Source organism: Podarcis erhardii (assembly GCF_964252035.2).
Source record: "Podarcis erhardii genome assembly, chromosome: 5".
Taxonomy (NCBI): domain Eukaryota; kingdom Metazoa; phylum Chordata; class Lepidosauria; order Squamata; family Lacertidae; genus Podarcis; species Podarcis erhardii.
The window spans coordinates 71,069,809-71,084,914 of record NC_138509.1 but is presented as its reverse complement, the minus strand read 5'-3'; the positions used below and the strand labels follow the sequence as shown (position 1 = coordinate 71,084,914).

General features: G+C 41.4%; 1 protein-coding gene across 1 annotated transcript; it reads left to right on the top strand.

Moving 5' to 3' along the window:
- The first annotated feature begins 586 nt into the window (after window positions 1-586).
- On the top strand, window positions 587-7,932 carry SCG2 (secretogranin II). Its single transcript, XM_081863853.1, has 2 exons — window positions 587-715; window positions 5,410-7,932. Exon 2 carries the CDS (start codon window positions 5,424-5,426, stop codon window positions 7,272-7,274), a length of 1,851 nt encoding a protein of 616 aa, XP_081719979.1. The 5' UTR covers window positions 587-715; window positions 5,410-5,423; the 3' UTR covers window positions 7,275-7,932.
- Window positions 7,933-15,106: the final 7,174 nt, after the last annotated feature.

Below are 15,106 nucleotides of genomic sequence, written 5' to 3'. Positions count from 1 at the left end.
ACCAGATTTTTATTCTTTGTGTTTTCACCTGCAGTTTTAAGAAACTAAGAAGAGACAAAAATACAGCACTTGCTTTAGGGATATAGAATTTATAGATGACATTGCATCCCTCATTTAAGGTGCCATTATGATTTTTATCTAGGAATCCCTCCATCATAAGTTCACCCTCCATTTGAAAACCTTCACACACACACAAACACACACACCCTAATAAGAGTCTGCTGGCACCTTAAAGATTAGTAAATTTATTGTGCCATCAGCTTTCGTGGCCTTCGGTTCACTTCCTCAAAAGTAGATTTCAAAATAGCAGTAATAGTAAAATCCGATTCAATCCCAAAGAAAGAGTCTACAGGGGAGTCTATGAACTGGCACCTATCCGACAGGTGTAATATTCGTTTGTCTAAGGAAGATTTCACTGGCTGCTTAAACTGCAAAGAGGACTGTAGTTCTTCTTAGAGGAAGACAGGTGGCGTAAACGTACAATGGAAACCTGTGCAAAACACCCCAAACGAACCTAATTCTGTAGCATTCTTTCTTAACAGCTCAGCTGCGCTCCCCCCCCCCCCGTGACCGACTGGGGTGACGTCAGTATGGCAGTGGAGAGTCAGGTGATGCACACTATAAGCGAAGGGAGCTGTCCGGGTGCTGAAAACAGTCCATAAACTTGCCGCGGACAGATAACGAAGACCATGCTTTAAATTGTTTCTGCACACAGGTAAGCAGACCTACTTTCTCTTTACTTGACAAACAGAATGGGAGACCAAATGCACACACTCTCTATGCATATACAGTTTCCACTGCAAGGATCAGGCGGGGTGGGAGGGGGATAGCACAGCCAGGAAACGTCTGAAATTGCCACCTGATGCACTTCACTTAAGTGTACTTACTGGGCAATTTAAGAACATTTACTTTGCACCTGATAATGGATACTAAAAATAATAACAGCCAAAAGCCCTGGAAAAGGTTGATTCTACACAATTACTATGCAAACCAATTATACTATGACAATATCCTAGAAAGGTGATTTTGGTAATTTCACGTGCTCTTAGTACATTATCAACATGTGCATGAAGCTATATGCTTCTAAAGCGCAGTAGTGAATTTAAGGAGAACTACAAAAACCAGCAAATAAGGTTTTGCTCTTCTCCTCTAGAAGATCACGGTTCTTTCTGATTCAAGTGAAAGTGTAAAATGTTCATGGTTAAGATGGGCTCACTGGATCTCTTCAAATGCTTTAAGGGAAGCTACTGTTGAACCATCTCCATAATGAGCAATGAGGTGGGGGTTTGATTCAGTGACAGTAGATTTGTACTCCATAAATGCAATGTGAATTACAAGCAAACTTCAGGGTTTCAAAATAAACAGTAATTGGGAATAACCCCATTGTGCCTGAATGCAATGTCAATTCACAGGAAGCAGTAAACTGGAAAATAATACAGCTGCCATGCAAAAACAGCTGAAACACCCTTTTCCTATCATTTCCTATTTATATTAAAAAATGTGTTCTATTTGGAACAAAATCATATCCTGAGGCAGCATAGAAAATATGCAATTCTTAAAAATATTGATTTTCAGTATACTCTGATTTTCTTTTATTTGGAGCTTAAAAGTTTAAGTTTTATCAGGGAACTAGAAAAAAAAGGTAATTTACAGTTAAAGTACAAAGTTTTATGGTCCAGAGTGCAAGGTAAGACAGAGTCAATGATAAGAATTCAATATTTGGAAAGAAAGCAAAAAAAGAGAGAAATGATTCTAAGATGCTTCTCATGACTTGATAAAATTCTGGTTAAATTGCTATCTAATAGCCACCTGTGTATGTCTACTGTTGCACTGAAAAACAGCTGTAACAGAATAAAAGCATTTCCCATTCTCTCAAGGGCACTGTGAATTGCTTTTCAATCACTGTTTTCCTCTATGTCCAGTCTTGAAAATTAACAAATTATTAGGTAGCATTTTGGGGGTATTCAAAGTTCTCATTTGTGGTGCAGCTGGGAGGAAACAAGGCAATTCTGTGGAACACGGTGGTACTTCAATTACCCCAGTATGTGAAATTATTTCATACTGTGTTGCAAAAGAAGAAGAAGAAGGAAAAAGAAGCTTTCTTGACTGGCATAACAAATTCACTATAATTTTCTACTCAGAGCAGTGGGTGTGTACAGGCATTAGGGATTATTCCATCTCATGAATCACAGGCATATCAACAGGATATTTTACAGAGTACAAAGGAAAGGGGGAAATGAATGAATGGAAAAATATGAATTAAGCAAAGACATAGGAAGCTGTCTCGTGCAGAGCCAGGCTATTGGTCCATCTACTTCAGTACTGTCTGCACTGACTGGCAGCAGCCCTCCAGGGTTTCATGGAAAAGTATTTCCCATCCCTGCCTGGACACACCAGGGATTGAACCTGGGACCTTTTGCATGCACAGCAGATGCTGTAGCACTGAGCTATGATTTTATGTCTGGTATAGTTTTGCTTTACCTTGGATGGTTTCTTACCTGAAAGAGAGAGAAAATAATATATTAGAGATCCTATATTTCCTTCAGCCAGATTTTAACTGCATAGGGAACTTGAATAGTGCCCTTGTAGCCTGGAGAAATGATCTAAACACAGCACAGTATGCATGCATGAAAAATCTACTTGAAGTCTTTGAGAACAGTATAGGCAAAGCCTATACTCAGGGCTTAATTTGCTTATGTGTTTCCATAGAATATATTAAGTAGGAACAGATAAACATGTCCTTTGCCAGTTCATCTCTTCACCACTGAATTCCCCCAAATCAGGGATTGGGCTGAAGGGCTTCTAGATCAGACAGCATTATTTTCATGTGGTCAGAGTGCTCTAAATCTGTTGTTTTAGAAAACCCCTACTCCAGCCACAGCCTTACTATATAACATCCAATGGATGCTACTGCTTGCTACCCACTTTCATAGACAGAAGGATAAAATGCCAAATAAGCAAAAACACCTGATCAATAATGTTATAGGCTTAGAATTATATTTATTATGCACTGTATTATAGCCCTTATGATGTAAACGGGGGGGGGGGTGTCACCTTACTATGCACAGACTGACAGAGATGAATTCTTGTTTACCACCAACAAAACGATATACATAACCCAGCAAAAATGTTCATTCAAGGCACTGGAAATCAGTGAGCTATAGACTGCTATCCAATACCCAATTATCTAGAAGTAAGCCTCAATGACCTCATTGGGACTGATTTCTGAGCAGACATGTATAGGATTATTCTGCAAACATAAAGAAACAGTAAAGGATTTTGGTCTGTTCTGATAGTCCATCAAAGATATATATATATATATTTAAAAATAAGCATCAATAAAAGCATGTACCTGGTGCAATATTATGGAGAACATTTTCCAAAGTTCAATTTAGCTTGGAAGCACATTTTCAAAAAGCAATAATCCTCCAGGTTTACACAAAACCTTTTGGAGTGGGGGGTTCCCTAGGTTGAGGGCCACACAGGCTGTTGGAAAGGAAAGAAGGAGGTGGTGCTGAAATAAGAAGTGAATGGGACATACCTTATCTCTCTTCCTTTCTTACCTTCTCCCTCTCTCTTTTTCTCCCTCTCTCCCACACCCCCCTTCATTCATCCACCATCCATTCATTGCTTCACACACATCTCACCCTTCCATTCATTTATCATCCATTCACTCCCTCCCTCCCCCCTCCCTTGGCTTTCAGCGGGAAGGGCATACCCAAGGAGCTGGAGAGGCACATATGGCATTTAGTTTATAGGCTGCCAATCTGTGCTTTAGCCTCTCAAGCCCCCTGATGATATTGCTGCAGAAGAACCATTTTAACTGCCTCATCGCTTCCTCTCTGTAATTCTTCTATTTGAATTCATTAAGAAATAAGGAAAAAAAGAGACAGTCATTAATAGGAATAAACTGCAATATTTCAAACAAAAATCACCCTGCAGCTTTGGAATCCTGCTTCTATTGCTTCCACTATAGTAGTCCATTTTGAGTCAGTTCTCTTCTGCAAAGTTGTGTCATTTGAACGGAATGAATCAGCAGAACATAATGCTCTATTAAACTGTACGTGGTGAAAAAGACCAACAGTTGTCAGGATCTCAGCTGAACAGAGACCTTCTCATTTCTACAGATGGATGCAATTCTGATTTTCATATGCAGATACTTTATGAACTAATTTCTATTTTGATTAAACGACTAATCAAAGAGCTGTCTCAAACCATTAGGCAGTTTTCAAACTGGTCTGAGATAGCCAGGTACTTGCGAACCTATAAAGTATGTATGTACCTTTATTGGAAATGCTGCACAATAAATAGAATAGCCGAGCCCCTGCCAAAGGCTTAGAATCTATTATTAGAATGTAGTTATAACTACTTTATAGGGAAATGCTTATGAAGTGCCCATGGTGCCCTTCTACCATCCCTTCCACCTCTGGAATTGGGCATGAATGAAGTATTCTGTTGTAGACAGAAAATAAGTTATGGTGTGTTCTTGGTTGTGGTGTATATTACAGTGGCCTATAACAGTTTCCCCAGTTTGCAAATGTGTCCATGAGCTCAAAAAGGTTGGTGTCCTCTAGTTTACTGAATCTTTCCCCAACCTTTTCCCCTGCAGACGCTTTGAACTACACCTCCCTTCACCCCTGACCATTGTCCATGCTGGACGGGACTAAAGGGAGTTGTGGTCCAAAGTATCCGGAGGGGATCAGATTGGAGAATATTGACTTATGGGGTGAGATCCAGTGTAGCACAAAGGCAATAGTTCATTCCCCAGGAATTCTCTTCCACACTGCAGCCTCCTGCACTCCTCAGAGTCTGCTCCAGGGACTTGTGGCACCCTCCATAGCAGGTTATGGGGGGGCATATGAAGGGCTGTAGGCTGGAAATGGGAAACTAGAAGTCCCCTTGCATAAGACGATTTCTGTTGCACAAGAAGTGGTCAGCATTGGATTTTGTCCACAGCATCTGCACACACAACAGACTCCATATGGGACTTCCCCTTCTTCCTCCCCACAGCCCCTTGCACACCCTTAAGATCTTCTCCAGTGGCTTAGGGAACAACCCAGAACATACTTTGATGTGGTCACAGGGCATAGGAGAGGAATAAAAAGTCCCATTGTGCAAATGGAACTCCATGCGCAGAGTGTTGGATACAACTGCTTAGCTACAGAAGTTCTATTCTAAGTTATACTCAGAGGATACCCAACTGAAATTAATAGAGCTAACTTAGCCATGTCCATTAATTTCAATGGGTCTACTTTGAATAGGCTAGCATTGAATATGGCCTATTGTGTTTAATACATCCCTAAAATCCTGATGTTTTCTAGAGATTATAGGTCAAATTTTCATTGCTATGAGCTCAGATAATGTCCAAACTTTTGTGTGTTAATTTTCATTTTTTTATTTTATTTTAAGGGAACATTTCAAACATGGCCGAAGCTAAAACCTCAAGGCTTGCTACAGTCTTGCCTCTTGCTCTGCTTTCTGCCCTGATCTGTTCTGCCAGTGCTGCTTCATTTCAACGTTACCAAAACATCCAGAAAGATCCAGACTACCTGATGAAAAACTTGCAAAGGCTTCCAAGCCCAGATATGATCAAAGCGCTGGAATACCTAGAAAACCTCAGAAAACAAGCCAGCAATGGAGAAACAAGCCCAGATGATAGCTCCTATCAAAGTGTCCCATTTGCTCTGCAGCCAAAGGAAAGCAAAGATCAGAATTACCTGTCGGACAATCTAAGAGAATCTTTATCAGAAGATGAGTCACAGTGGGCTAAGGCCATGTTGGAAGCACTAAGGCAAGGAGAAAAAGAATCAAAGGGAACCCTGAAAGAAGGTAAATTCTACCCCATGAGTTCAGATAACATCTTCCAAGATGGAATGACTGATGATTATGATGACCGCACCTGGCCTGAGACACGGCACAAACATTCTAAGATACCACATGTCTACTTAGAAGAAAATTCAAGAGACAGCCCTTATAAGCGGACAAATGAAATCGTGGAAGAGCAGTACACACCCCAAAGTCTAGCTACCTTAGAATCAGTGTTTCAGGAGCTGGGGAAGATGATGGGGCCAAGTAACCTAAAAAAGGGGAGGTTTGATGAAGAACAGAAACTCTATGCTGATGATGAAGATGATGCCTATAAAGGAAACAACCTTGCCTACGAAGATGTGGTGGGAGGAGAAGACTGGAACCCAATAGAGGAAAAAGTGGAAAGTCAAACCCAGGAAGAGATCAGAGACAGTAAGGAACAAATTGAGAAAAATGAAGAGGAGATGGATGACGAAGCAAAGAGGTCCAGCATCCTGGAGGATGAGATGAAAAGAGAGGACAAAGATCAAGTGTCAGAGGATGTTTCACAGCTGATGGATTATTATTTGAAAAAGATGATAAGCAGCTCCGGAAATGACAACTCAAGATTCAAGCAAAATGAAGACAAAAGGGCCACCAGATATTCTGGAAAGCAACTTGATCCTCAGGCTATTTATCAGTTAATAGAAATTTCAAGGAATTTACAAATCCCACCTGAGGATTTAATTGAGATGCTGAGAGCTGGTGATAAACAGAGTGAAAAAGAGCAAGAGCCTGAGCTCCCAGAAGATGTTGATGACATCCCTGAAATTAATGTAGACAATTCAGAAGTATTCAAAAATAAAATGAACTCTTTGAATGGTTACAGAAAGCAGCGACTTAATTTGATACCGGATAATCTACCAGAAGATCTCACTGTGGAAGATATCATCAATCTTTTGGGGACTGAAAATATAGGGAGTCAGAAACCATCATATCTGGCAAATCAACTCAAGCAAGAGTTGCCAAGAGTTTCCTACATGCCTGGAAGATCTAAAGGGCACCAGTTTCCCAAAGCTGCTTGGTTAAACCATTTGGAAAGACGACAAATGGAACAGGAATTACTAAATGAAAAGGAAGAAGACTTGGCAGACTACTTAGCCAAGGTGCTGGCAAAATATCCTGAGGTTGTTAATACAGGTCAGATGAAACAAATTCCACTTGCACTTTCCTCCGAGGATGACTTGCAAGAAGATGACCAGTTTGAGCAGGCTATCAAAGAACATCTAAACCAGCTTGGAACTCAAGAGTCAGACAAGTTGACATCTCTCAGCAAAAGGCTGTCCATGGCCCAAGAGAATGACGACACACAAAACAGACCATATATGGATGAGGATATGCTAGCAAAGGTTCTAGACTATCTAAACCAGGAAAAGTCTGAAAGGGGGAGGGAGCACATTACTAAAAGGGCAATGGAAAATATGTAGTTATTTCCTTATTATTTCTCTTCATTGTATTGACTTCTACCCCAGTTCTGTTGTGATTTACCTTTCTTTAACAATTTGAGGCATGTTCAGACATTACACACAGCTGCTTTATGCACATAGGAATTCTGGCACCTGCATTTTCGTGAGTAATGTTACATCTGAAATGGGAGCTCATGGACCTCAGCTGTAGCTACCTCTGTGATCTCTGATAAAAGTTTTGGAACATGGTCACAGAGATTCCTAGAGATGATATCTGTGAGTTCCCAGCAAACACATTGTTTTGCTCATGCAAATGAACATGCCCAGAGGATCCCTGCAGGTGCAAAAAGTGGCCCAGTTCTGTGTCTCAACTGGTCCCAGTGGTACATGATTTGACATTGAACAGTCTGCGTAAACTCCTCTGAGCTGTTCTGTTGTTTATGGGTATCTTTCAATGTTCTAAATCTTGGTCATGTAACAAATTGCTTCAATTTTTTTAAGAAACAGATTTATGAAATTAAGTGAAACTATGTAAAACAATGACCACGGCAGATCATGACAATGGCAGAATGACAACTGCATTCTATGAGGTTTTTTAAATGAATTGAAATATTTTGTTATTGTGTGTAGTGTTTTTGTGGAGTACTGAATAAAAATAAAGCATATTATATATATAATATATATAGTTTTATTTATAAAGCTTTTTCTATTCTGTGTTTTATGGTTGATGAATAAATATTATTTCTGGACAATAGACTGTGTTTTACTTTGAGTTACCTATAGAGTGCTCTGCTGGTCCCAAAAAGAAATGTGTAGCCCAGTCATGTGCATTTTTGCTTGCAAGTATGTCCCAAGTGTGTACACACAATTGCAAACAAAATTGGTAAAGGAATACTGTTTGTTAGATAAGTGTCTCTGGATAAGATGGTAAAAATTTTGGAACTTTGCTCTTCTATAGCTTGAAATTCTCCCAGTAGAGGTTGGGTCATTGAAAAAGATCCAGTTCTATGAGATGTGATTGATTAACAACCTTTACTGGTCAGTGTATTTAAGTCAGTTTTCCCATTGCTTTCCTTGGGAGTAATGCTCAGACTCTAAATACACTGTTCAGTATCCCAAAATCAATGCAAGAGAGAACTATGGGCCCATCTAAGAACATCTGCAGAGTCTTTCCTGGCTGGCTCACTCACGTGAGTTAAAGAAGTTTTGAGCCTTTGGGCAACATGGCCTTTGGGATTGTAATTGCTGACCTTGATTCAGAAGGCTCCATGTCTGCAATGGGCCCTCTTTCCATTTTAATAGATGTGAGGATATATTTATCCATTTGGGCACACACATATATCTGAATCAGAATCACATAATGTGATTGGGGAGGGAGGAGGAATAAATCAATGGAACATAAAAATAGGGTCTTTAGGACCATTTGATTCCTTGACTTAATTTCAGGCACTATAGTTTTGTGAATGGATGGCTATGGAGTCATGCTAAAAGAAGCATGTTTGCTCCCAAGTATGTTTTCTGTTTTCAATAGGTTATTTTCATTACTGAAAGGGGGGGGGGCGGGGAAGGTCCTGGTTCTTTAAAGAGAAATAACTAGTTTTTCAAGGATGCTGAGAAAGTGGAGGTTTCAATGAAGTCAATGGGGACTTCTTCAAAATCAGGGCTCAAGTGTATTCATTTGTTGTTTAACCATTCCTTAATGCATGCCTTTTGGGGTACAGTCTCCCCAGAAGATGAAGATCAACCAAGGGAGATCCTGTCGAATACACCTGAGTGGGAAAAGTGTGAGAATTCATACTTGTAAGGAACCGCCAAATCTCAGGAATCAACGGCACAAGAGCACTGCTAAAGAAAAGCAAAGGAGCAAATGAGTCTTCAAGGCATGAGTCCTCAAGGAAGGGCGTTCCACAACCATTTCCAAAGGCATCATGCCTCTCCAGGTTATGCAACAGAAAGGAGTGTGTACAGCAGCCTTTCCCAACCTATTGCCCCCCCCCCGATGTTCACAAGATATGGTTCCAGGAAATGGTCTGAAAGTACACAAATCACCACCTTGCTGAAACTAAGAAGCTCTTGTGCACTGCTTTGGGCTCCATGGCTATGCACACACAATACATTTGAAGCACATTTAAAGCAACCCCAAAAGATCATAGTGACTGTAGTTTATCCCTCAAAGAACAACAGTTCCCAGCACCCTTAACAAACTTTAGTTCCTGGTATTCATTGCCGTGTATGGGTGCTTTCAATGTGGTTGACTTATTTAAGTATCTATAGACTGCGCTTTCATATAAAATATCACAAGGTAGTATGCAGACTAAAAACATAGTATTACAAGAAATAAAAAACCCAAACAAACAAAAGCTGGTTGGCAGAGAGCCTCAATTTTGAAATGCCTGCCTGCCTGAATAATGCAGTTTTTAGAAGACATCTAAAAATGAGCAGGGATGACTCCTGCCAAACCCATTGGCAAGGAGTTCCACAGGATAGGGCCTGCCACATTAAAGGCTTAGCCCCTAATAAAGGTCAGAAGAACATTAGGGAGGCCTGTGGAACCACCAGAAGTGCCCCATCAGGATACCTCAGCTATCAAGGGACGTATGGTGTGTGATGGAAGAAAGGTGGGCAATAGATGTAATTTTAAGAACCAAGCAAATAAATGTTTTGAAATACAACTTCTGTTAGCATGCCTAGCTATGCTGGGAGTAAGTCTCATTGAATTCTATAGGGCAGGACTTCCCAAATGTGAGTCTCCAGCTGTTTTTGGACTACAATTCCCATCATCCCTTTGGCCCGGCTAGCTAGGGATGATGGGAGTTGTAGTTCAAAAACAGCTGGAGACCCAAGTTTGGGAAAGACTGCAAAAGGGCATACTTCTGAGTAGAACTGCACTGTAAGCCTAAGTTTTCAATTCTCCCTTTATAGCTCGTAACCACATAGGGTTGTAGCTCACAAAGTTACACTCAGACATTGATTTCAGTGGGTCTGCTCTGACTCAGAAGAACATCAGCACACCTATCAAACTATTAATCATTTAATGCTCACTGGCTAACAAAGTTTCACAATGTTTTCTACAGAGTTTGTGCTGGTGCCTAAATCAATATCAGTTGGTCATCATTTTTGAAATTTTTCAGCTCAGACTCCTAAAAAACTTTTAGCAGAAGAGTTGGGTTGATTATTAGCTTGCCCTCAACATGTCATTAAAATGTCACCAAAACTGGTTAAACATACACGATGAAGTTAATGTCCTGGCTATCTCTTGGCTGATTTAGAAGCAAAGAAAATCTTTTATCTCTGAGGATTCAGAGGTAGCAGGTTGGGGGGGGGGATACGACAAATTCCCCTCAGATTCTGTTTTTATCCATTGCGTACTTACTTGTCAAACATAAAGTACTGCACATTTAACAGGAAATAACAAAAAGGACAATGAATCCTGCATTTGCCCTAATGAAATCTAACCAGATGTCCCGATCTCTTAATGCAGCCTTGTTTAAACAGATTTCTTATCATTTGCCCTCATCAATGGATCTCTCTAAATAAAGGCCAGGGATGTGGTGACCTTTCTAGTCTCTCTTACAAGCTGGTCCCCACAAGCTGGACCACTTACAAGCTTGATAGTATTCAAAAAGTGACTTGGCATAAGCCCATTAAATCTTCTGTGTTAGTCAAGCCACACACCAGAGTTTTGCACTTTGCACCTTGCATCCTATACATTGAACCCTTTCTCCAAGAGTCACTCCTTATGCAACCAAACATGGGGCCACTCACATCCAAGAGGGGGGCATCAGCAAACCCTAAGGTTGAATATTTGGAAAAGCGACCCTATATGTCACCTTCAAAATGTCTAAGTGAGGACCAAGACTGCTGAGTGTCTGTTGGGAGGTGGGACTGGAAAACCAAAGGAGAGGGGTAAGGGGAGGAAGTAAGTATTCTGAAAGAAGGCATGACTGGCTAGCTGAAACCCTGAACAGGAGCACCCACACTGCAACACTTGCTGCATGCCTGACTTGTATTTTCTGGTCTCCCAAATGTACAGTCCTGGGATATGATGCCTTACACTGGGGATAGAGCATTGGTACTACATAAAGGGAATGAAACACATTTCTCCTTTTGTGTGCAATTGTTTGGCTCTCCTCTCCTGTTGCTGTTTCTATCATTTTAAATAGGATTAGTGTGGTTTTTTTAAAATGCAGAACTCATTAGCATGGCATTCTCTCCGTTTGCTGTGATCCTTTGATTCTGCCTTGAAGCAACAGGTTGCCATGGCAGCAGGAGAAAAGCACCAAAGCCAGGGCTACATCGTTCATTGGCCACCGTGCTGTGATGTAATTGCTCATGATGTCTCCGAGAAGGGCCGGAATAACCTGTGAGACTGGCTTTGATGTGTTAACCTGTTTCCACTCCCGATAAAACTGTACAGGCGGTCTCTCAGATGGGGTCTTCCTTTCAACCTCATTTCTGCCTTTAACATTGGACAGTGGACAGAACAGCGTGGTATCTCTCTCAATTCTGTGCTTCTTTGAAATGCGCCTATCAGGCATGGCTTTCCTATTAATTTTGTGGAAAACAGCCAGAACCCAGCCATACTGAGAAGGTATAAGTACACAAACACTATTTCAGTTTCTGAAATCGATTTATATGAGAAAATGGGTGATATCTAAGTAAGGTTCTTGATGCTGTTGTATCAGCAGAGGCATCAACTCATGGAAGAGTTTTCCCTTCCATCCAGTAGCCCCCAACACGGGGCTGGTCCAAGGACTTTTGTTGCCTGAGGCATAGGAGCCAACTCCTAGGGGCTGTGGGGTTTTTGGCCCCCCACAATAAACATATTTGAGGGAGCTGGGCCCCCAGGAAGTTGATGGGTATTCCCATTCAAATGGTGTGTGTGCACTGTGTTGATTATGCAGGGCTGGACTTACCTGGGCCCCCACAATATTTTATTCAAGTTGGCACCCCTGGCCTGAGGCAAATATGCTACCAATGCTTCCACCACCAGCAGCACAGATCCTGATTGATGCCTTGGTGGGGTGAAAGGAGCATGCTGCCCAAGACAGGTTGCTTCAAGTTGCCTCCTTGGTGCACCAGCCATGCTAGGGTAGCAAGCAAGCTAGCTTTGGGGCCGCAGGGCAAACCACAAGACACACCTTTTCGCCACTTTCCACCCCTCAAAATTTTCCATCCAGTCCCCCTTGAAAATCTGTTCAAGAATGTTGGCTGAAGAATCATCAAAAATTGCCCCCCTCATCCATGAGCAGACATCTCCTGCTGGAGGAAGAGGCATTACGCTTCCTCCTGCTGGAGGAAGAGGCATTGCCCCCCTCATCCATGAGCAGACATCTCCTGCTGGAGGAAGAGGCATTACGCTTGTTCAAGGACACCAGCTGGGTAATACTCCAACCTTAAAAACATTAGGTCCAGTCATGGCTGACTCTGGGGTTGTGGCGCTTTATTGGCCGAGGGAGCCGGCGTACAGCTTCCGGCTCATGTGGCCAGCATGACAAAGCCGCTTCTGGCGAACCAGAGCAGCGCACGGAAACGCCGTTTACCTTCCTGCCGGAGCAGTACCTATTTATCTACTTGCACTTTGATGTGCTTTTGAACTGCTAGGTTGGCAGGAGCAGGGACCGAGCAATGGGCGCTCACCCCGTCGTGGGGATTCGAACCGCCAACCTTCTGATTGGCAAGTCCTAGGCTCTGTGGTTTAACCCACAGCGCTACCCGCATCCCACTCCAACCATAGTTCCCTGCTATAAACAAAACACCTTTAATTTTGCAGATGTACTTTCAACCCAGCTCTACGTGCAGAAACTTTTAGTTCAACGCATTACTAAAAAAATTATCCAGCACATTTTCCTGGGTCATGGAGTTCTGTAACTGAACAGGACTTCTTTCAGTCCTACTGTCTGTCTTACATTCCTTCTTCACAGAGCGCAGTCCTCTATTTGATGGGCTGTGGGTTCAAAGTCTAGTTTAGAGATAAAGAACCATAAGGAGAACTGGGGCCTTAAACCTGCCATCAGCAGCATTTGCCCAGCAAAGAGAACAGGAACACAGATCACCTGGTCACACAGGATTTCCCACTATGATGAAATGTACTGTTTTTCTATTTAAGTGATAGCAATTATTTCTAATTTTTCAGCTATGCATATAAATTAGTATATGCAAATTTTATGCAAACCCAGGTCCTTTTTTTGGGGGGGGGGTGATACAGTTCCTCCTTTTTTGGCAATGTGTAAATGGCCACCATATTCCAGTGTTCTGCTCTGAATCAAGTTTCAGAAATCCAGAAACAATTCTAGCATTGCTAGCACCAAGTTGGAGCACTCATCTGAAACTTAGAATTACTTTGCTTTTTTCAAAATATTCAGGGGCCTGGAACTTCTGCCCCCAAATCTTGTCCTGATGGTACCTTGGACTCCATGTTATGTGAGAAATTTATGATTAGTTGCCTCAACTGTTTGCTGCTGCTGCTGCTGCTGCTGCTGCTTTTTCGGTTGTGGTTTTTTTTTTTTTTTTTAACAGAAATATAGCTGTGGGGAGATGTCAATTTTGGAAGAATGGTATTTTTCCAAGCAAATTTGTTTTCCAAGTTGCTAATTGAAAATGGTAAGCGGGGAGTAATTTAACGTTGCCTTTTGCTGCTATTGAATCAGTAACTCCCTGTAGTTGCATCAAAAAGAAAAAACACAAGGGAAACTTTGAACAGAATGGGTTACAAAGTTAGATTATAAATTTCACAAAAAATAGAATGCTACTGTTACAATGAATCAATTCTGGGTTTTTTGTTTTTGTTAAAGGACGTACACTGTAGTCTAGTGTGGGTAATGGTTTGGCATATTGGCACTGGGAATACCTCGTAAATTAAGGGAAAACCCCTATAGCACATATGGATTTATTGTCACTGCACTTCTTGATGGCATTCAGAAGCTATTTTAAAAATAAGATCAGAAAGGAACCTGATTTACAGTGGGGCTTTAAATGGGCCACACTTTATCTGAAGAAGCACACTTGGCCCCCAGTTTCACTGAATCCCTTTTTTGCTTTGACTGGCTCTTTTACTGCAAGATAAGTGAACTAAGAGGGAAAGTCTCTGCAAAAGCCTTTAAATATGACAAAGAAGAATTATACCTCCTGTCCCTGTCATTGCTGGGTCAGGCAAGGCAACTGAGCTGTTCTGGTATTCATTGGAACCATATACCTGTTTTTGTAGTCCCCAGGCAAAGGAAAGCTGTCGTTGTTGTTAGGAACTTGATGGATGCCATCTCCCATAATTACAATGTCTCTCCCAGACAAATGAAGCTGGAACTGCAAGGAACCATAGAGGAATATCCTTATAATCAAAGCTGTGTGTGTGTGTGTGTGTGTGTGTGTGCGCGCGCGCGCATGCGTGCACATGTACATGAGTTGTGTGTGCATGTGTGTGTGTGTGTGTGTGTGTGTGTGTGCATGCACAATAGCTGCATTCATTGATTGCTGTCTTGGAAAGTGATTGATTGCTTGGTTGCAAGTCACTTTGGTTTGCCTTGGGCAAGATAAAGTGACTAACAAATTTAATCAATAGTAATAATAATAATAAGGATTAGCTACCACCTTTCTACCTTTTTTCACAGTTTACAAAGAAGCATCTAAGCCTCAAATGACAATTGGAGTACTTCTCCATGCATAGATTTTTCCATTGTTCCAGACTCCTTGCCATGCCTCTGTTCTGTGAAAGATACTGCTATAGGTTTGTAGATGCTAGAATTTAATTGAGGCTTGGAGTATTAAATCAGGAATAGCCAGACTCATGTATATGTAGGATAGATCCATGTGTGTATTTGAGTTGTGTACTAGATGTTCCTAATCCTTTAATTAGT

Coding starts and splice junctions, on each gene's coding strand:
- SCG2 (XM_081863853.1), top strand. CDS start 5,424: ATGGCCGAAGCTAAAACCTCAAGGCTTGCTACAGTCTTGCCTCTTGCT.